The following is a 23,390-nucleotide window of genomic DNA, read 5'->3' on the forward strand; positions in this document are numbered from 1 at the left end:
GCTTCTATGGGGTGACTGACGGTGCCTCATGGAGGTCCGAAATATCCTACAGGTCCGAATTATCGGAGTCCGAATTACCCGTCGGCTACTGTAAATGGCAGCTACTTTAGAACAGTAAAGAAAATGGTGAACTACACCTTGTACACACCGGTACTCTAAGGGTAAACAACGCCTCGTAAAGTATTCAAACAGGTGCAAATCTGCAGACACAGGGAGCACCCAATGCGATTTGCACAAAATCGCCGCCATGCTGTGGCAGCACCGGGATATACTCCAAGAAGGATTAGCAAGCATGGAACCATACTGTTTGCTCCATGGCTTGAGTTGTCAGCTTGCACATGCAGACATTATCATCAGAGTTTGTCGTTAAAATATGTCCTACGAGCACTATTACACGGATGCTTGCACACTAAGGCGGCAACTCGATGAACACTTCCTTGACGTACGTGCGGAGCATCTGTGCACCCAGCACTGCGCTGTGATGGGTGGCACAGAGGGGCGTGCATCTCCATGCTCCTGGCGCTGGCTCCCTCCCCCTCTAGAGCCGACTGAAAGAATGTCAAGCCGTGAACAAAAGATGGTTAGGGATTCCAAGAAAAGTTGGGGGAACCTGGAAGAGCACCCAGCCATGGAGAAAAGTCCTGCGATTGTTGTAAACCGGACCCTGCTTCCAATGCGCGCAAGCGCCCGTGTGCAGGCGCCGGTGTCTGACGTGCACAGATATCTGTGCCTCGTTTGCGCCTGATCACGCATTGCGCCTCACACATGCGCAAACAGGCTACAGTGTACGCCCATGCACATAGGCCCTCGGCCCGTACACCTAGGATGTATCCGTCGAGTTATAGCTTAGTGACGTAGACGAGCTGCCATGTGTAACTGTGCGAATTTTGCGATACCATTGATACAGAGAGAGCATGAGAAGTGGAAGTTTCCATGCTGGGGTGAAACGCTTGCAGTACCTTGACAGCGCAGCTCTGTCGGGCACGAAGCAGATGATTTGTGTGAACTAGAAGGGCATATGTGAATACAAGGCACTGTTTGTTGAGAAACATCGCTGAGCACACATGGCTAAGGGGCACATTTCAAGCATGAAGAGTTTTGTACGTGTTTGTTTCTGTAATTGCAGCCCTCATTATGGCATGCATTTTTTGTGGTGTGGCACTTTGTTATCAGCGGAGAAGAGGGGAGGTTTGTCCCTGGAATCAGGCAGACAGGTGGGCAAATGGCAAGAGTCAAATGGAATCTGTCGAAAAGAATTCTGTCATAGCGGCCTTACATTGATTACATGCCTTCCGTCCAATGCTTATGAACAAACTGAGAGCATAAGGCGTGGTTAATTTTTAGAGAAGAGTGTGCGTGAAAAAGGCGACCTCGTTGTTCTCGCTTTCCGCCTTGGCACACAATTATAAATCTATATTCATATTTAAAGTAGCATATGGCTATTAAAATTATGAGCACCAAAAAATGCAAATATGCACAGCTTCATAGCTTGTTTTCTGCAATGTACCTTGACGTATTGACAATCACTGGGCCTTGCCTACCTATAATGTTAAAAGCTAAAAATTTTCACTCCTAGTTCTGTCATTCACCTGTGTCATTCAGTGACATTGAATTACACAATGTCATTGATCTTAAATTCGCTCCAAAGATCATGTCAACCATCTGTACCTGACTGCTTTCAGATGCCATACTGTGATTTCTTCCGTGTCTCTCTTTTATTTCTTTCTACTCTTGAGAAAAGTAGGAGTGCTTGGCTCACATGATGTTGCCACCATCAGTGAATAAGTGCAAGTTTACTGTGAAATTTTAAACAAGCACAGTTCTCTCTTGGCTGATCCTGGAAACAGTCCTCTGTAATGATCTCATATTGGATCAGTTGAGCTGCCCCTGTAGGTCATGAGAATCGCTAATACAAGGTCACGCTTAAAGGACTTAGAATTCGCCGTCGGCATCTAATACATGGCCTCTTCCAGAGCACAGACCCATCTGTGTGCAACCAATGGGCAGATGTATTCTTCGTTTCACATATGCTAATTTAATGCCCGTCTCACAACTAGAGACATCACTAACAAGGTTTGCAAAGGCTTACCAACAAGGTTAATAAAGCTTACCTAGTACACATCTTGTTCACTCAACATTTTTACAAGGCCGCCGTGGTGGCTCAGTGGTTATGGCTCTCGGCTGCTCACCCGAAAGACGTGGGTTCGATCCCGGCCGCTGCGGTTGAATTTCGGTGGAGGCAAAGTTCTAGACTCCCGTGTACTGCGTGATGTCAGTGCACATTAAAGAACCCCAGGTAGTCGAAATTTCCAGAGCCCTTCGTTATGGTGTCCCTCATAGCCTGAGTTGCTTTGGGACGTTAAACCCCCATAAATCAATCATTCACAGGAATCAATAGTAGCTGTTAAGTTAAAGTGCCATGAATTGGCCCATTTCAAAAGGCATTAAATCAAAATTTTGAGCTATCCCCCTTTTCAAGGAAGTTTTAAGAGTACAGAATGTGAACGTGGACAGAGGTGGTGTGCTTGTCACGTGTGCCACAATGTCGGAGGTGCTGCTCGTGAGGGTGTTGCTGACACCGCACTCTTTTGTGGCACCCTTGCCTGGTTTCCAGGATATGGGACAAGGTGATTGGTGGCTCGGCCAAGATCCTGCCCCACGTGGCAGCCCTGCTGCTCATGTCCCTGCGTTCCACGCTGCTCAGTGTCACCGCATTGGCCGACGTCCTCACATTGCTCGACAGGGTAAGCCTCTTTTGATCTCTTTCGCAAAGTGCATTGTCACGTATGGAGACCCAGAATGCCAAGTTATGCGCTGAGGGTCTTGGGCATTGTTTTCACATTGAAGTCATAGGAGAGGAGTGTTGGGGGCTGTGCTCATGCTTCGTACCTGGGGATAAAACCCGGGCACGAGATTAGGCTGTTGTTTATAAGCAAAGGCTTATGAAAGCACGCTTAGCCTGGCAAGATAACTCTTCTTTTTCCAAAGGATTCTTCTCCTCTTTGTGTCCTCTTCATGGCCCAATATTTGCAGTAGTGAATGATTTCTCTCTGAAACTAAATGGAATTCTATTCGTATAAATATGTATACATAAATACATGTGTGTAATAATTTTGGCCTCTTCAGTTCGTCAAACAGTTCTTTTCTTGTTATATACACTAAAATATGTTTTCCTTTTTCTTTTAGTGTGAAATCATTATTGGCTACCTAATCTGGAATATTCCGGCATGTGTGAAGCCTTTGAAGTTAGTCACATGATGCGGGAAATGATGGGAAATAAGCGAGACTGAATGTTTGGCAATGGCTATGTTGGTTTGGAGTGGGGTCATTAGTGACAGTGGAAAAGATAAAGGCCTTTAGGTGAACTGCCTTTAGGGTGAGTGCCTTCAGGACAAGTGCCTTCCTGGAAAAGGCCTTTAGGTCAGTGTCCTTTATAGTAAAGGACAATAGGTCAAATGTCTTCAGGCCAAAGGCCTTTAGTTTAAAGGTCTTTAAATCAAAGGATGCTTTCACATTCACAGCATGTAAGGACGTTGAGTGACCACCTTAACTTTTTTTTTTCTCTTACCTGTGTTTACTCAATATAAAAATTTTGTCAGCGTTGTACAATTTAGTTTGTTTTTTTTGTGCCTGTGCACTGATGAAACTCAAGTCCTTGTATTATTATGTATCTGTTATTACACTGCACAACTCTGTTTTAAAACTTGCTCTCGAGCTGCTGCCATGTGAAAGAAGGCTGCGGCTTTGTCAAGCTGTAGCTGACAGCTTTCTGTGCACCCCCTCTTCTGTATCTCTACAGGACAGAAGTAGATGAATTGGAATTTTAATTATCACAATAGCTGTTGACATCACCACAGAGCATTCATGATATGAATCAGTGACACATCATAATGGGATCTAGTCTATGGAAGTAGTATTCAAGATAGGTCTTGAGAGAAACCGTTGACAGTTGCTTGTACAGCTCAGTTGCAGGGCTTGACTGTGAGGTTTTCAAGATATGTTTTGTTATTTTAGTGTTTCTTGAGGTCAATTGTGGCTCTTCACACTTATTTCATCATGTTCAAAATGCAAAACAGCCATGAAAAATAAAAACATGGTCAGTTGTGGAAGGAGATCTTTCATTTACACTCGTAGACTGTTCTCAACAATGTTTGTAATCGGTGAAGTCCTGTAATTCATGGTACCTTCCTGCACAACAATAATTCTTATGATAATGAAATTTTTGAACCTCTGCTGCCATGAAAATTCAGACGACTCAATTTTAATGAAAGATACAGAAGCTGTGAGGTCAGGGAATCGGGAGAACTTTTCATAATGATGGCTATTGTCTATCAACACAGGTAAGACTAAGCATGCTGGCATGCCGCACATTCTGTGAAATGGTGACCTGTTACATTTTTTTTTATTGCTGTATCTACGCTACACTTTTTTTCAGTAATGAAAACTGCTGTTTGGTCATGCAGAAGTATAAAATACAGTCGTTGACCAATTTTTCGGATCTGAAGGGACCCGAAATATGGTCCGGATAATCTAACAATCCGAAAAATCCGTGAAGTACAAAAAAATCACTTTATTGAGATGAAATCGGCTTAAAATGTCACTGATATTACCTTGCGACGAATTTCTCTTGCTGGTGACGATTTGCGCCTGTATTTTCACCAAGGTTGTGCTTTCACTGTAAACGCTAGACAGTAAGCTCACCGCGCCCACGCTTCTTTGACGGACCTGGCGGGGCCATGTTGTCCACAACCCGAGTATGCACCACACCACTCATTAAACGCACGCAAAGACAAGGCACTTTTCATTCAAAGCGGCGGAACCGCCAGACGCAATCACAAAACGGCACACGGATGCAACTTCGTGAAAACTGAGCGCCACTCAGTCAACTCAGTCAGAGAAACCCAAGTGACGAAACGGCGAATGGCGAACGTATGAGACCCGCCGCGGTGGCTCAGTGGTTAGGGCGCTCGGCTACTGATCCGGAGTTCCCGGGTTCGAACCCGACCGCGGCGGCTGCGTTTTTATGGAGGCGAAACGCTAAGGTGCCCGTGTGCTGTGCGATGTGTGTGCACGTTAAAGATCCCCAGGTGGTCGAAATTACTCCAGAGACCTCCACTACGGCACCTCTTTCTTCCATTCTTCTCTCAGTCCCTTCTTTATCCCTTCCCGCCGAAGTGTGAGATAGCTCCTGCACAATTTCCTTCCCCCAACAACCAATTTTCAACGTATGGGACAACCAATAACCGCCCGCGACAACATCAGCGACAAAAGCAAGTTGACTGCGATGACAGTCCGGCTGCCACCTCGAAGTGTCAGAGATCGCAGGGACCTCTACTGGCAACAATGAGGTACCAAAAGTATGTCAAGCCAATTTAACTGCAGTGTAAATCCACCTCAATCCAAGATGGCGTCATTTGTGCCAGCGAAAAGCCGATTTTGGCCCGCAGGCGACTGAAATTAATCCGAAAAATCGAACTTTCGGACTTTTGAAGTCCGAAATATCCGTCACGAATATGTATGTGCTTCTATGGGGTGACTGATGGTGCCTCATCGAGGTCCGAAATATCCTACTAGTCCGAATTATTGGAGTCCGAATTACCCGTCGGCTACTATATATGGGAAATTCTGTTCATCATTGTGCGATTCCATTACAGTCACTTATGCCAGCTTTATTGCCGGAGGCTTTTATTCTGCCGTTCTTGTTATGTTTTGTTTTGGTTTGGTTTGCTTGCTCTGTAGCACTGTCAAAACAGGAACTGATAGTGTCATAAGTCGAAGGCATACTTATTTCACTACCAGGAAGTAAATTTTCATGCGCTTCTTGCAGGTGAAATAGTTGCATACATTAAAAGCATCTCCAATGGAAAACTGGTGCATAGGAATAGCAGAAAAGCATGGCAGTCAACGAGAGAAAGCTGGTGCATTTTTTTGCAACACGCTGTGTGATAATGATGGAATGTAGAACGAAAGATGTTATCCTCATGCAAATAGTTTACAGGTAAGTACATATAGAGAGCTGCACTAGTGGGATACAACTCAAGAATGAAGCTGCATGTGCCCCTCACAGGAGGCCCTCTAGCCAATTGCGTAAACCAACTGTCATGTCCTTGCAACTATTCCAGATAATCCATGGTTAATTCCTTTGCACCTGCCAGCACCCTTCTATGAGTAGCTGTCTTAGAAATATTTCATGAAATACGAATATTGATAATATACCATGTTTTAAGAGAAAAACCTAACTGCAAGCGAGCACTATATTTCGTTCCATAGTTTCTGCTCCATTGCTTGAAAAAGTTGTCGCAGCAGATACCAAGTGCGAGAGGTTCCGAGGTCACGCGAGTCAGTCGAGACACCAAACGGCTGTTTTCCGCTTCGTCCTGACTTGTATCTAACAATAGTCAAACTCAGAGCCAAAGGTTCGTAGGAAACATCATTATAGCTTAGTTGTGCAGGCATCTCTGTAACGTGACTGGTTACCCTGAATGAGGGCCTCTGTGCCTCCAAATGCTGCTGACGCCTCGGCCTGCACTCCCGTCTTGTGATGTTATGTACAGCAGTGCCACACGCAGCTGGGCACAAGCGGTGACACCCTCCCTGTTTGGCACTGCAAACCTTGCTGGAGTTCGAACTGTTCCTTCACAGGGCACCACGTAGAGTGATGGAGCCTTCTGTGCAAGTCATAGAACCATTGGCACCCCATAGATAAACCCACCCGATGGCATATGACTCAATGGCATATTGCGCTAATTGTCATACATGCAGAAGGTCATTCTCTACTTTACATTCCCTGGGAGACCTCTTACCCCTCCTGGCACTGTGGTGCGGCGTTTAACCGATGTGCCACTGCCCTGTGATGGCAGGTGCTCCCAGCGGTGGGCCTTGTGTGGCCCAGGTTGCTCTTTCCGAGCGACAAATCATTAATTTAAGTGCCAGCTGCCATGGTGGGTAGTTGCTCACAATCCTGTAGGCACGTCGTGATGACACCATAAGTTCACGTGACCTAGGTGGCCCACTTGCCTCCTAGGTTGCTATCTGGGAATCACGTGCCAGAGTGATGCTCATGATTCTTCGCTCACAACACCGATGCCGACAACGCTGACACCGGATTTTCTGGACAACGGGGCCTTTAACACTATCGCATTAAAGGCTACATATGTCATAATCACTATCATTATAGGTTTACTCTGAATTCTTTTTTGCATAGTCTGAACGGGACACACTGAACCTCGGCATATTGAAAGATTGAGGTCAATGTGCCAAGAGATGTGCCGAGAGAAACTTCAGGCATGTAAACTTTGGCACAGTGAGTCCACGGCCCGTGGGGACATGCTTTGAGCCACAGGATTGTGAGAGCACATGTACTCCCACTACGGGCCTTAAGAAACTTGTTTGCTTGCCAAGAAGGCCGCAGAAAGTTTGTGTGCAGAAACTTTCATTGCTAAAATTGTATCGCCCACAGATTCTTTTTGTGCCTCACAGCTTCCCGCTTTGAAACCCTGTGCACATGTCCAGCACTTTATGAGGGGCCCTTGCTCAAAGGAGCACTGAGGACAAATTGCGGTTGGCCTGTATGAATGGGGTACCACATTCTGACATAAATTAGAAAGGGCAACAGAAAAAGAAGAAAAGTGCCCTGCCCGTACCGCCATTTGCCATTTTAACACCAGAGACACTACTTTCACTAAAAGCGGAGTTGTTACAAGCTATAAATGGCAAAAAAAAAATACAGGTGTTGCCATCACCGACCAATTTTGCATGCATCAAGACAATTTTTGACGTGGATCCCTGAGTCTAGGCTACATTGCCATTCAATGTATTATACTGATTACTGATCTTAGCAATAGGCAAGTCTTTCACTATGGGAAGAACATCAGCAAATTGGCATGGACCTCCTCTAACCATTTCCAACGTCTACTGCCGGGAATAAATGGATAATTGTCACCGCTGATTACCTAACTTAACTCGCTACGCGGAGACAAAGGCGCTGCCCAGAGGTATCGCCGCCGAAGCAGCTCGGTTCTTCGTTGAGAACGTTGTCCTCAGGCATGGCGCTCATTATAACTGACCGAGGAGCTACCTTTACGACCAAGTTTTTGGAAATTGTTCTCTGCCTCAGCAGTACCAGTCATCGTAAAACAACGGCCTATCACCCTCAAACGAATGGATTGACGGAACGCCTCAATAAGACCATCGCAGACATGCTCTGTATGTACGTCGACGTGGACCACAAGAATTGGGACGAAATTCTTCCCTACGTCACGTTCAGCTACAATACGGCACAACGAGACACCACTCACATGACGCCTTTCAGCCTTCTTCATGGGCGACCAGTGGCAACTATGCTGGATGCCATGTTGCTCCCGAATGCCGACGGCGACGATGTCGATCAGGACGCCGAGGAATTCACACAGCGCGCAGAGGAAGCTCGCCAACTAGCGCGTGTGCGCATCAGAACTCAGCAGGAGTATGATGCACGACGCCACAATCTTCGCCACAGACATGCAATGTATGAACCTGGCGACGAAGTGTAGGTCTGGACACCTATTCGCCGCCGTGGGCTGTCCGAAAAACTATTACGGCGATACTTCGGGCCCTATGTCGTGCTGAGACGTTTAACCAACGTAACGTATTAGGTGGTGCCAGACGGGTTATCGACACCCAAGCAACGCCAGCAACAAGTCGACGTCGTTCATGTTGTAAGTATGAAGCCGTACTACTCGGACCGATCTTGACCTCCTACTTCCTTTTGTGACCATCGAGATGATGCTTCCTGAGGAGGGGGCAAATGCTGCATGCAAGAAGACGCCAGAGATGACAACTGGGTCTAAGAGCGGGAGGCTGGAAGAGAAAGAAGCTGAAACACGCAGGGACTCTTTCTGGTTGACCAGTAAACCGTTTTTATCTCTAAGCTCTCATCAGGGTTCTACCGAGTCGTGACAGTATTCAGAATTAGCCATGGAGTTAACTTTGACTGAGGGCTATAACTGAATAGAGCTTTCCTCACTGTTCCTTTAATATCTGCCAAGTAATGGGGTCAGCCTGAGTAGAGTATGCTAGTGCTTGCTCCAGGCAACTACCCAGAGTGCCCCTGCATTTTCATCCCTGCAGCTTGAATTGCATCTCTTAAAGGGACCCTGAACTGGTTTCATTGAGCACATTCTAGTGTAGCAGATCTGTAGAGGTGGTCTTTGTGGGTATTCAAGTCAAATTTGAAAGCTCTACATAGACCCTATAATGTACAAACAACTTTTGAAAATTGCTGCTCGCAGTAGCTCACAACCGAATAGGGTGGTACCTCACCGCCACGTCCCCCACCCTAATGACATCGGTTTTTACCTGCTATAATTAACAGCGTCACAAAAAATAGTCACATTTGTAATCCCTTGCGCATCTCGTGAAACCAAAACTAGAATTTTCTCAGCTAAATAAAAACAATTTTTTCATTAACAGTTACCATATTTACTTTTGGAGATTTCGCCAACATATCCTAAAGGACTCTACAAAGGTCATAATGCAGAATGTATACGGTACCCCCCCCCCCCCCCCCCCCCTTAAGAAAACGTTACTTTTTAAAAAAAGGTTACGTAAGTCAACGCATCACCCCCTCCCCACGTTCATGCCTGCCCCAGACCCATGTTACATAGTTCCAGCATGATCGCATGACAGCGTATACGCAGCTCGAAGCAAAAAACACAGAGCAATACAGTCGCAAAGCCAGCAGTCGGATGCAAATGAAGATACAGGGCGATAAAACGGTGCCCTCGCGTGCGGCCCGGCTCAGTAGCGGCAAACTGAACAGCCAATGGTTCGGTAGTTTCGGATTCTGGCACGACGAACGCTCCGGAGGCTACCGGAAGTTTGCACTCGCAGCCATTCATACGGGATAGCGACCGCCAGCACAAGCGAGCTGGGTAAACGACGTGCAGTTGACTTTTTCTTACTGGAAGCAATTTACAAACGAATTAGCAACCTTTTTTTGACGCCACTCACTCATCTTTCGCAAACACACGTGGCCACACTGATCTTCCCAAGCCTGCCCTACATGCACCCGTGTGTGTGCTGGTGCACTTGCAAAGCAGGGAGCACAAAATATGCGAGTAATTGTTTTTTTCCAGGTAAAAAGTTGGGGGTGCACAACTTACTTGAGTAAATATTGTACTTCTTCTTGCTCATTTTTGACTTGAGTCCTGTTACTGTTTCCTGCCATCCATGTCTATTTTGTTTGAATTTAATAATCAAAACGCTCTAGAAGCAAGGCAAAGCTACCGTAATAGTGGCCTTCAAACACAGACGCAAACAACTGCTCAGCACTTCGCTTAAAAGCTACACATCCCTTGAAGCTGAGACCACAGGACCCACAGGAAGCATGCAGAGATTTCACGCATGCCCGCACCAACCAGCTAGCCATAAATTTCTGCCACGCCATCCTCCGAGTGACAACAGCTACCACACCATTATATTTCAGTCCCTATACCTGAGGGTTTAGCAGGGAATGAGAAGGCAGACCGGAATGCTAGAGAATACACCGACAAAACCAGTTCGCCCATGCTCACACCTCTCACCTGGGTCTTCAGGGACAGACTGGAAGTTCTACAAAAAAGTGGGGCATATGTATATACTCCCACCACACAGAGCACTAAGGAGGAGCCCGTTGCCTGGACGCGACTGCAAACAGACACCTTTCTTAACTTGCACATACATTCTAAAATTTATCCGGCCACATTTTGAGATTCCTATTCCTTGTGCAACAGGACACCCACTCTATATCATCTCACATGGGAATGCCCTAGAATAAGGCCTATTGACCAAATACGCAACACAAATTAGAACCAATGGGAGGCGCATTTGTCCAGCTCGGACTTGGATGCTCGGCATAAGGTGGTGACCCGAGCCCAGGTGATAGCTCGGGCCACGGGTTCCTGGACTGAGGACTCTTCCCCGATGCTCAGGCATCATCCTCTTGTAGAATTAAAAATTAAAATTTATCCTCTCTCTCTCTCTTGGAACACATTGGCTTGTGTCATTTCAGCAATTGTCGCAGAGGTATGCTAGATGTTTTGAAGCACATGGTATCAAACCTGGTCCACTTACACAGAAAACTTGCCTTGAATGTGATCAACAGCGTATGTGGAAATTTTTCTTTTGGTCTACTGATGCCGCTACAGACACTTGAAAAAAAAAGTGAGCTGCCACACAAGCAAACTGTGTAAAGCATAAAGCTAAGTAGGAGCTGAGCTGTACTTATGGTGGATTTTAACTGTCCTGGATGTTGGCATTTGGTTGGTTGGTTGGCCTCAAACAATGCTGGCACATACCCACTGCGGGGGACTGGCCAAGACACAGGCGGCGAATTGCTGGGAACAGGAGCGTTTAAAGGGAAAAAAGACTAGTAATAGGGTATAGGCTGACAGATTGGGCGACACAACAAGGGTCCTGTGAACGGAGAGATCAAAGACGGCACAATGGCTTTATGTGCAAATTCGAATACAGAGCATGTAGTGTTTCAATTTTGCACTGACTTGAGAGTGGGAAGGAAAAAAAAAACAGAATGGGAGTTGCTGCTTTGCTAGAAGGAAATTTAGCACTGCAGAACGCATACTCCTGTCTCTTCGTCCAAGCAAAGAAGCGCCATTGGAAAGAACTGCAAAGGACAGGGACAGACCCAACTGGTGGAACTGAATTTGCAATAGGCACCTCCTCAGAGAAGAGAAGCAGCGGCAGAACAGCAGGAAGTGATCTATTGTCTCAGGTTTTCCATAAAATAAGCACAGTGAGGAAACCACCAGACCAGGTCTGTGAAGGTAGAAATTTAGCAGAGGAACCTCCACTCTGTGCGAGCACCAGTCTTTGCTCCTCCAAGGATGCAGAAGATGCTGATATTCAGGAAATGATGTAAGAGCCAAGGCAGCAAGCTCCTGAAATATTGTGTAGCTGCGATACCTCACCGCAGCTGTATATGCACACGTTGGCAGGAGAGCAACAATTGGGCCGCAGAGAGAGGCCCTTGCTAAGGAGTCTGCAAACTCATTTAAGTGGGATCCCGTGTGCCCTGGTACCCAAAGCAACCATACCAAACATTGGCATTTGTAGTTATTACTAATCTTCTTTCTCGTTTTTCTCGAAAGTCGCATTTGTGCCATTCCTTCTTACGCTAGAAATCCTAGCTTTAACCCTGTAAAAGATTTTTTATTGAGACTTGGTGAACTAATTTCTTACATATTGTGGCGGGTAGAAACATGTTTACAAAAGGGGATTGCAGATATATATACAATGTAGTATAAGATGTCAACTGGCCTTTAACCAAGAGTTCCTTCAGAAACCAGGAACCCGGTACGGCATGACACAGGAGCGTTTTTTAGCGTTCGGCACGTCGTCGACTTCTTCTTCTTCAACAACACCCACACTGTGTCGTCGTCTTCTTTTGTCACCGGCCGCTGGCGCTTCCCAAGCCTCAGTTCTGTCCAACAATAGCAATAGAAGGTCAAGACGCAACATAATAAGGGCCAGTGCCTGAGTGTGCTGCGTCCTCCTCGTCAATCACACACAGGCACCATACTCCGTCGTCTTCTTTGTCCAAGCCTACGCCCATGACAATAGTGCAATGAACCTCAAGATATAAAATCATCAAATTAGGTTCCTTACTGCTGCATTTTTTTCTCAATAAGTGCCTATGAGAAAACCATTGCTTTTGGTCATTCCACTGTTACGCAATGGCAGTTGATGTTATCATAATTATTGTGGTTCATTGCACAGCTCCTGCCTTTATATGTAATTTGTGCCACTGCAGAGGCTCATTGGTTATGGCGCTCGGCTGCTAACCAAAAGACACGGGTTCGGCCCAGGCCTGGCGGTCACATTTCGATGGAGGCGAAATTCTAGAGGCCCGTGTACTCTGTGATGTCAGTGCACATTGAAGAACCCCAGGCGGTTGAAATTTTCCTGAGCCTTCCACTAGGGCGTCCCTCATAGCCTGAGTCGCTTTGGGACGGTAAATTTCATAAATCAAACCAATAGCAATTTGATTTGCGATGAACTGAATAAAGTTATGACTGCTGGTGTCAGATATATGTTTATGAGATTTTAAAAGTATTCTTTTTTTCATCTGTTTTGACATTTTGATAAGGATAAAACACCCTTTTTAAAACAGACTACTAATTTTTGTTTTTCCAGAAAAGTTGCCTCTTAAGTTAAAATGTTCTCGAAAGTTGCCCTTTAAAGGCCTAGGCGAGGTTAGGCAGGACACCTCATATCAACGCGAGAGCGTTAAGGAGCTCGTGAGGCAGTAAAGCCGGTGCCGGCTTCATCGTGTTGTTAGTGTGGGAAAAATCCAAGAGCACCAGCGGCGGAGGCCTTGCGCAACTGGAGATAATGGCAGCTTTCCTCTTATTGCAGAAGCCACCGGGAGCGCCTTGAGTGAGTGAGTGTGATGTCGTTTGTCATTGAGGAAGCAGAGTCGAAAGTGCCCACTGAGAACGGGGGCCACTGGGAGCAGTGCAGAGTGACGCTGTCATGTGGATGGTATAAAGAGTGGGCACTGTTGCATTTCACTCTTAAAGGTACACTAAAGAGGATTCTGAACTCGTCTTTCTACTTTGGGAACTCTTATCAACACGTTCCAGGCATTCTTAGAATCTTCAAATTATTGCCCTCTGCGGCTGATTGCCCTAATTAAATCGGATTAAACATTCCAGCTCCCGCCTTTTGTTTTTGGAACTCTACGCGGTAGGTAGGAGGAGTCAACCAACGCGTCAGCCAGTCCCGTGGCGGCTTGCCGCTCTGCCGTCGGCGGAGTGATGCGTAGATCAGAGAGTCGACGTGTATTTTTATTTCCGTGGACCTAATTTGCGGCTATATTGTCTGTGACTGAAACTGTTTATTCACAGAAACCTAAACAAAATAAAGAGAAAGCGAAGCCAGCACTGGACCACCTGAAATGCACTCCACGTGTTGGTCGACTCCACCTACCTACTGCATTGAATTAAAAAAAAGCCAGGAGTTGGGACGTTTAATACAATCTAATTAGGGCAATCAGCCACACAGGACAGTATTTCACAGTTTCTAAGAATTTTGGAATGTGTAGATCGGGTACCCGCGGTAAAATGGTGAGTTCAGATTCCTCTTTAGTGCACCTTTAAAGAGGAGCTTAAGCATCTTCCAAGTTTGTTTTTTTCTGCACTTGGCAGTGCATGGCTTTGGTGCTTGTTGCTATGGCCGTAATGGCATGAGTGGTACACACAGTCTCCACATTGGTTGCATGACAATGCGTTATCTTTGCAGCGTCTTGAATAATAGAACGAGGAAATCTCAGTTGAAAGGTCGCTGCCACAAATTTGACACCTTCAAGTGGGAAGGGCTTAACAACACACGCTGAACAGTGGGAAGCACTGCTTACCAATTCCTGATTACCAACACACCGTACCAATATCTCATTGGTGTAATAAGTGCAGATCAGAGTCAGTACTAGTAGTGTCCATTTCTTTATTGCTTCTGCTACTTTTGGGGGCACAGATTTTCCTGTAATAAGCAGCATGATTGCTACTGAGAGCATGCAAAGCATTTTCTTCCGTTTGTTCGTTGCCATATTTCTCAGTTGCAAAGCAATGAGGACAGGCATTGCCCTTCCCACTGCTTCCCAGTTCACAGAAATAATTTTTCTGTTTATCCGTAACGTGACACTTTTTCCCTTTTGTAAACATATGATATTGGAAACAGGGTTTGCTTTTATGTCTGCAGATCAAGTAACTGAACTATAAACGTTGCCACTGCGTCAATAGTCGGCAGCATGTCCGCACGACATTCGTCATTGCTTTTCTACAGCTCGCTCAGTCACGGTACACGCTGAAAGCAAGAGGCGTGTATGCTTTTGTTAGTGTTCAAGCTTGCTGCAGCGTTCAGCCACACTTTAAAAAGCCTGTACTTTTCTTCGTACTGTTCCAGGTTCCCAAGGAGGTGTCAGAAGCCGTGGTCAACAGGGCATTGGAGTGACCCTTCTGTGGCATGCATGGAGTCTAGGACAGCTTTTCAAGCAAACACAGATCTGTGTGGCTAAGGTGCTTCTTAGCAGCCGTGTGGCATCTGCTTGTGTGTGCATTGTTGTGTGTGTGTGTGTGTGTGTGTATGTACATATGTCGAACACTCGGTGTCATGTGGTGTGTAAGAGTGTGAATGTGAAAAGGTTGTGCTCATGATTTTCATTGTGCAAGTTAGGTTTAGTAACGAATTAAAGAAATGATTGAACACGTGCTGGCGGTCTGACGTTTTCCTGGTGTGCCATTGTGTTCAGTTACTGATCACGATGCGTCTGCAGTCACATTTTCAGCTTCTTGCAAGTTGGACGTAGACACCAACACCCATGCAGAGGTTTGGAGCATGTTAAGAAACATCAGGTAACTGAAGCTGACAGTTTTGGTACCCCTCATTGACCATCACCACCAGCTATTAGGATTATGTTAACTATGGGACAAAACATCTCCTCCATGATTTCTAATTGGCCCTGCTCTGAGCCAGTCACACTCGCCTTTTTGCAGGAACCTTCAAAATCCAGGGTTTAACAGAAACCAGTCTGTTTGCGAATGTTCACAGTGGGAAAGTATCCAGCGCCGATCAATCTTGTTACAATAAAAGATGTTTTGGGCCCCGCTACTGGAGCCTTGTTCGCGATGAAGGGATGGAAGCGAGGGTTGATTATATAGGCTTCATGATGCGACGTAAGCAGCAGGCATATATCAGGGGTAGATTGCCTTCATTGTGATTGAGCGCATGTGCCGATGTCTGAATATGAAGGGACTCCAAGTAAAGCCTTGTCGTCCTGTTCTTATCTTTTCTGATTATCTCCCATCCCAGTCGATGCCATAGCCCGATTTAATTTCATTCACCCACCTGACTTTCTGCTGCCCCTGCTGCGCTTGCCCTTTTTGGGAATCCAGCCCATTACCCTTAACTGCCACTGGTTATCTAGCCTCTGCATTACGTGCCCTGCCCAAGCCCATTTCTTCTTGATTTCGACTAGGATGTCATTGACTGCTGTTCCCTGGCCCACTCTGCCCTCTTCCCGACTCTTAATGTTGCCTGTCAAGTTCCTTCCCAGAGCTTGTTGCACTGTTCTCACCTTAATTTCAACCTTTCTGTTAGCGTCCCCATTTTGGCCTCACGGGTGACTACTGGCAAGATTTATTTCCCGCCACGCCAAGTGCCATGCCAGGCTGAACACTTGTGTATGAAAACTTGTGTGCACCATCGTGTGTTAATCATGTCACAAAAACCATCTTGTTGGACATTGGCCCTTGGTTGCCAAGCTGAACTCTGCATTGCTGCAGAATGCTAGACTGAGAGGTTAGAACCACGAAGCAGGAAAACTCGTTTCGTTGATGGATTTTCCCTGTTCTCCATAATCAGTTATTGCAATGTGCAATTACCAAGAGGTAAACCGTGTAAAGGAGGGACTGAGGTTGTAAAGCTATTTTTATTTTTCTGCAAAACATATTGAAACTGTCGTCTTATTCAGTTTTTTTTTGTGCTGAATTAAAATATGTAATCAGTTTTTCACTACACTATATAGTTCTCGAGATATTGTACATTTGCATAACTGCTTGCAAAGACAACAGAAATCAAAGCTCGTCAGGAAATTGTTACTAAAATGCCACTAGCCAGTATAAAATGCGTAGTGCTGGAAGTACTCTTAGAATCAAGCCAATATTAGTTATTTTACAACTCATTGAAGTTCAGTGTAAATAGGACTCTCTAACTATTAGAGTGCACAAAATAATCTAGAAATCTGCTCTCAACATTGCAAGCATTAAAATTTATAGAGGTTAGGTATAAATTGGAATTGACCTTAAAATTTGATCCAACACATGAAAGTAGAAGATTGGCTATAGATTTCGAAAATTCTACTTCCAAAACACCGATCTTTTTCACAACTTCTTGTCCTTTGAAGTTACACCAGTGCAGCATTCCGAGCCTGGCCCGCTGAAGCGTGTCGAGAGCCACACACAATCTTTTCCGACAAATATGAGATTCTGTGGTGAGTATTTGTCAAAGAACAAAGAACCAATTTCGTAACTCAAATGTCCATGACCAATAATTCCACTTTCTCATCTGCATCAAGAACACTACCGTTTATAGGAATGTATAATGTGGCAAGTACTATAGTGAATTTTTGTTCCAGGCCAAGCCACATTATTTACCGCACGAACTGGTGGTGTTGAAAGAGTGCAACATGCTTTATTGGAATGCCCAGAACTGCTCAACTGCCAGTGACATTTACAGCAGCGACAAGCTTCAAGCTTCATTTTCTTTATTTGCAGCATTGACAGCATTACATCTGCTGCCTGACTGAAAAACTTATTTTGTCGTGGTTATATAGCCCCCAGAGGGTGGAGCCCTTTGTCCGGGCCCCGTTAGCTGTTGCAATCCGGCTTGCCCGGTCAATCAGTCTCCGCTCGTCGTCCAAGTCTGTGCTGGAAAGAGCGGCTTCCCATTAGGAGGGGGAGGGATTCGGTATGGGACGCTGGTGGAGGGTTTGGGGCATTCCCACGTGTAATTATTGAAAAAGGTTTGGGTGTCCTCTGCAGGATGGGCATCACTCTGGGTATCTGGTAGGGCAGAAGGTGTTAGTTTGAAGCTGGCACCATTTGGCAGCTTCTACACGGGCTAGCTTTGCGTGTGATGGAGGGAGTGTTTTACAGGATGGCGCTATGGCGCTGTAGCATGTCGACATACATAAGTGAAATACATCTGCTGCCTGGAATGAAAAAGTAGAACGGCGTTTTTGTGCCTTTAGCCCCCAGTGTCCAATCGGGAAACAGTTGCAGTAATAGAACCACCTCACTGCCGTCAGTAAAAAAAAAAAAAAATTATGCAGACAAGCAGCACCATCAAGTAAAGTGCTGGCATTTTCTGTGACCACAACTAGTTAAACCGCTGTTCAGTTTAACAAGGAAAAGGAGGACGTGAATATCATCCTGGGAAAGGAAGTAGAGCACAAGTCACTAGTCGTCATCCTATCCTTGAATCAAAAATTGCGTAATACACTGTGAGCTTTTCCAAGGCAAAACATGCCAGTCACGCCCATATTTCTGCCAACCTCTAGTGTCCGTCTTTAACATTGTTCACTTTGAATGAATGCAATATGCTACATTACACAGTGTCGCCGCGGTGGCTGAGTGGTTATGGCACTCGGCTGCTGGCCCGAAAGACGCGGGTTCGATCCCGGCCGCAGCTGCCGAATTTCGATGGAGGTAAAATTCTAGAGGCCCATGTACTGTGCGATGTCAGTGCACGTTAAAGAACCCCAGGTGGTCGAAATTTCCAGTGCCCTCCACTGCGGCGTCCCTCACAGCCTGAGTTGCTTTGGGACGTTAAATCCTCATAAACTAAACATTACGCAGTGACAAGCAACCTGGGGTTAAAGGGATGGGAGATTGGGGGATGGGCGATGCGGGTATAAGAGGAAGACTGCATAAAAGTTGTAAATGCTTAATTAAGGGGCTAGGAAACTAGTCTGTTTGGAGAAGACACTGATTTTTGGAGACTATGGCTTGTTGGCCACGAGTTCATGCACAGCAGAGCCTTATGCTAGTGGCACAATATTGGCACTGTATAACCCCCCCCCCATTAAGGAATGGCCCCACGGGGGACATTTAAGGTAATAGCCTGACCTGACCTGGCCTGTCTTCAGCAATTTTTAGTGCGCTAGCACTCATATAGTGGCCATTCCCCGCATTTAGCAATTGTGTGTCTGTCTGAAGCCGGTTTTGTGGCAGGCTGCTCACCTGGCTGGTGGGCAACCTGCCCACCATGTCAGGTGGCAGCTCACTTGCAGGCTGGTCGGAAAGAGCAACCTGGATCGCAACCCAAGTCCCACTGATGGCAGCAAATGCCATAGAAGAGCAGCAGCGCATCTTAACTTGACCACTGCACCAGGAATGGTAGGAAGACTTCCAGGGATCTATGAATGGAGAGAATGGCAGATTCCGCATATATGGGCAGTAACCCGTTATCGGTATCCGAGCAACTGCCATCCGGGAACACTGGATATGAACACCAGAACTAAAGGAAAACCGAACTGCTAGCGCTATTAATTCGCATTTGGCTGAACTACTCAAATTGACCATTTATTATTTTTTTTTAGCAAAGCATGAGGCAATAGCGTATTTTAGCAAATGAAGCTATTCAATTCATTTAGAATATACCGTTGGAGTGTTGTGGCAGGGTAATACCATTTTTATTTATTTTTAAACACTCAAAGTAATGAATTTTAGAGCACAGTGATAAAGGCATGCATACACAAGGCTCCCAGAAATTCACCAGTTTCAGTAGTTTGATTTTTTTATGTTCAATATAAATTACGACACATGGCGTTTCTCCTTTTTCAACGCTTATTCTTGCAAACTGCTATCAATGCCTGTCACAGGCTAAAAGGTTGAGAGGGTCAAACAGTGCACCCCCAGCAATTTCCCTGATGATTGCATGCACACGATCACAGGTTCATTGCTGGTGGACAGTCAAAACTAAGTCAGCGGGGGTGTGCTAATGTCCATTCTTCTAAGCTGAGAACAAGTATGTCCATAAAAGCTGCTGCATTCCACCAAAGGAAATGCATCTACTGCGAAGGGATTAACTGTTACTCTTCAGTCGCTCTCAACGGCACCGCTGGCAACACATCGACGTCGAAGTTCTGCACATAGTCCTTGGCGTACTTCGGGTTAGCATAGACTAGAAGGCGCTTGTCCTTGTGCTGCTCCAAACCGAGCTCGAGCCTCAGCAGCTCCCAGGGTACGTCGAGTGCATGCCGTTCGGCCCATAGATAGACCTCACCTCGCTGCTTAGAACCTTTGACAGGAACCTGAGGGTGTAAAAGGTCTCACATTAAAAAGCAATTCCGCCATTCTGACTCAGAGATCCGGTCACAGCCCCCTCCCATCAAAAAATGGAGGACAGCAGTTACTACTAAGCTTCATGCCACAAACATGGTTATCCGATCTTATGGAGGCCAAACTCATCATGCCACTTCCACGTGATCGCAACAGTGACTGGTTAGTGGTCGGCACTTTTCGGACTGGCCACCAGCCAATCACAAGCCCACCGTGAGTAGGATGAAGCACGCATTTTTCAGCATGCATATATTCTCGCTTAAGTTATGAGGTACGCCGCCACCTGAATAAGTTGCTAATCGGCGAGTAATCTCAATTGGTTGTGGCGAGTCTGTTTTAAACACTTTGGTGGACACACAAGGTACCGATCGAATGTAAAAACATTTTGCTGTTATGGTTTTACGATTCAAATTCCAGAGGTAAACTTGCAAGGCAGCTCGCACAAATATACTGAAGTCAAAACGTTTTTTTTGTTATTGGTGTGCACACAATCCACTAAAACGAGCTCACTGCCAATAACAATGCGAGCCAGTTTCAAACATTCGATGATAGGCGTCCTTTTCGCTTCATTCGAGTAGTTAGACATTTTGAGAGCGAAATTGAAGGAAAAGGGAAAAGAAAAATTGGCAGCGGCCTAGCTCGGCTATGCCAGGACGCGTAGCGAAAGCTAAGGCATAGCTTGGTTAGCCTTGGTTAATCTTGATTGCAAGTCCAGACGCGGAGGTGGCGCCGTGGTTGGTCACGTGGTACGGTGGGACTGCGAGTTTGTGGCCAATGTAGCTTTCGCTACAAAAACATCAGTTAACGCGGGAAGTATAGGCTAGGTGGCGCAAGCTGCTGCCCGATGCAAAGGGTAAAGCCATTATCATCCATCCATTTATCCATTCCAGCGCCATGTCGCGCATTTGCAAGCGTACTTTAACAAAATTGCGACTTAATACATCCGCAGTTTACGATAATGCTTTCAAACAAGTCGTGTTTCTGGAGCTACGGCCACAAGGTGATTACTTTCATCCGTGCCCGGTGTGGTCGCGTCGACGTGCTCGCCGAGTCGCCGATGTCGATCCGGAGCTCCTTGACCGGCTCGCCCAAGAGCTGCATGGCAGCGGAGTTGCCACGCAGCGTCTTCATGGCCTTCTTATAATAATCCAGGTCACTCATCTTGTTTCCAAGGTAGTGCTTGAACCAGAAACTGGTGCACACGATCCCAATGCCGGCCACTCCGGCGGCTTGGACCAGACGGTCCAAGCTCGGCATCCGAGGCATGGTGGCAGGAACCGCGCTTTACGGCCCTAACGTGCTAGCATACGCCGAAAAAGTACACAGCGAAGCTATTCCGCTTCAAATAAGCTCGACCCGACTATCCGAGCATGAATATGAAAATTGGTTTTGGGGAAATTTTCATTTTCATTTTCAAACGCAAAAGGCGCCCGTGTGCTGTGCTATGTCAGTGCACGTTAAAGGTGCCCAAGTGGTGGAAATTATTCAGCAGCCCTCCACTACGGTACCTCTTTCTTCGCACCTTCTCTCAGCCCCTACTATATCCTTTTCATTACGGCGCGGTTCAAGTGTCCGCCGAGATGCATGAGACACTGCCATTTCCTTTCCTCAAAACCCAGTTTTTTTCTGTGAAGCAGCCTGGAAGTTTTGTTTCTTTTTTTTAAAGACTGGATTATATTTAGGCTCCCATTTAGATTGCAAAAGTATGAGAGTCCACTAGCTGTCATGTAACAAACGCTCCGCGCTGTGCTTGCGCCCACTACTCTATTTTCTGTACAAAACAGTAATAATAATAATAATAATAATAATAATAATAATAATAATAATAATAATAATAATAATAATAATAATAATAATGGATTTTGGGGGAAAGGAAATGGCGCAGTATCTGTCTCATATATCGTTGGACACCTGAACCGCGCCGTAAGGGAAGGGATGAAGGAGGGAGTGAAAGGAGAAAGGAAGAGGTGCCGTAGTGGAGGGCTCCGGAATAATTTCGACCTCCTGGGGATCTTTAACGTGCACTGACATCGCACAGCACACGGGCGCCTTAGCGTTTTTCCTCCATAAAAACGCAGCCGCCACGGTCGGGTTCGAACCCGGGAACTCCGGATCAGTAGTCGAGCGCCCTAACCACTGAGCGCGTTTCGGCAAGGCGCCTGGCAGCGCTTCTACGTCGTTTACCGCTCCGCGCGTCTTTCACCGTACGTAGCAGAGCGATTTGTCTAACGGGCAAGGCATCGCGCCGAACGGCCGATGGCGTTCTGTTGACTCCCTGGCAGTGCTGCAACACGCTGTCGCGTTCCACTCTTAAAGGCGAAGCTTAAGCGGCCTCCAATTTTGTAGCGATAGCTACATTGCGGTAGCATTTCGAGCCTTCAGCGTGGCGGCCCGCCACCCTGTGGCTGCGCCGCCACGCTGTCACGTGGTTGGTCACGGGGTGCGGAGCAGCTGCCGGCGGCGCGGAGCCTTGGCTGATCACGTGGTTCCTCACGTGGTTGGTCGCGTGACCAAGTTCCACTCGGCTACCTGAGGGACCTATTGTCCCCCTCGTACCCAATACTGTCTTCTTGACGGCAGCACGATTCCAACGGTTCCAGCGCCACCACTACTTTGAGCAATGAGCCTCTCCTTGATGTAGCGGATTTCCAAAACCTGGCATTTCCTTGGACCCGCCGCGGTGGCTCAGTGGTTAGGGCGCTCGACTATTGACCCGGAGTTCCCGGGTTCGAACCCGGCCGCGGCGGCTGCGTTTTTATGGAGGAAAAACGCTAAGGCGCCCGTGTGCTGTGCGATGTCAGTGCACGTTAAAGATCCCCAGGTGGTCGAAATTATTCCGAAGCCCTCCACTACGGCGCCTATTACTTCCTTTCTTATTTCACTCCCTCCTTTATCCCTTTCCTTACGGTGCGGTTCAGGTGTCCAACGATATATGAGACAGATACTGCGCCATTTCCTTTCCCCCAAAAAAAAAAACAATTATTATTATTATCATTTCCTTGGAGTGTGCGGATGTGCAGTTCGAGGAAATGTGAGGTGCCCATGACCCTCTTGCGTTGCAGAATGCCGCGACTCAATCTCTATGCCGATAAGGGTTATCGCTGACCAACCTTTGGGAGTCTTGTGGCGAAGCAGAGTCAGTAGATCACTTTTCCTCTTTTGCCAGCGGCTCGCTTCTCTCCGTAGAACATACTTGGAGATCCCCCTCGCTCGACTGGGGCTTCCTCTATCTATTCCGATCCTACGCTCCTCTGGGGCAAGCGCCAAGGGATATGCCTTGAAACCTGTGTGCGATTTTATTCACGGGTATATAATTGCATCAGGTCGATTCTTATGCTAAAATGTGTATTCACGGCTTTTTCATTTCCTTTTTTTTTTCACCTTTTTTCTCCAAATTTGCGTCTTCGTCACAAAATTATCCAATTACTCCACTCGTTACCCATGTGTGCTTTTGTATCAACAATGTACCCTGGCCAATCCCCCATCGTGGGTACGTGCCATTCATCCAGAGTCCAT

General features: G+C 46.4%; 2 protein-coding genes across 2 annotated transcripts in view; one reads left to right on the forward strand and one right to left on the reverse strand.

Moving 5' to 3' along the window:
- LOC144111396 (TBC1 domain family member 7-like) overlaps positions 1-15,243 on the forward strand; it is a 32,223-nt gene extending 16,980 nt beyond the window's left edge. The window contains exons 5-6 of the mRNA XM_077644679.1: positions 2,615-2,744; positions 14,938-15,243. Of these exons, the coding sequence (XP_077500805.1) occupies positions 2,615-2,744; positions 14,938-14,985 (178 nt within the window). The 3' untranslated portion in view covers positions 14,986-15,243. The remainder of the gene's footprint in view (positions 1-2,614; positions 2,745-14,937) is intronic.
- A 3,851-nt stretch (positions 15,244-19,094) lies between these two features.
- LOC144111398 (uncharacterized) lies at positions 19,095-21,239 on the reverse strand. Its single transcript, XM_077644680.1, has 2 exons — positions 20,883-21,239; positions 19,095-19,846 (listed from the first exon to the last, which is right to left on the reverse strand). Exons 1-2 carry the CDS (start codon positions 21,138-21,140, stop codon positions 19,625-19,627), a joined length of 480 nt encoding a protein of 159 aa, XP_077500806.1. The 5' UTR covers positions 21,141-21,239; the 3' UTR covers positions 19,095-19,624.
- Positions 21,240-23,390: the final 2,151 nt, after the last annotated feature.

Source organism: Amblyomma americanum, chromosome 11 (assembly GCF_052857255.1).
Source record: "Amblyomma americanum isolate KBUSLIRL-KWMA chromosome 11, ASM5285725v1, whole genome shotgun sequence".
Classification (NCBI taxonomy): Eukaryota; Metazoa; Arthropoda; class Arachnida; order Ixodida; family Ixodidae; genus Amblyomma; species Amblyomma americanum.

What these genes read in the sequence shown, in the direction of transcription:
- LOC144111398 (XM_077644680.1), bottom strand. Translation starts at nt 21,140, where the DNA reads ATGCCTCGGATGCCGAGCTTGGACCGTCTGGTCCAAGCCGCCGGAGTG. An exon ending in CACACCGGGCACGGATGAAA is followed by an intron (nt 19,847 to 20,882) that starts GTAATCACCTTG and finishes TTACACCCTCAG; the next exon opens with GTTCCTGTCAAAGGTTCTAA.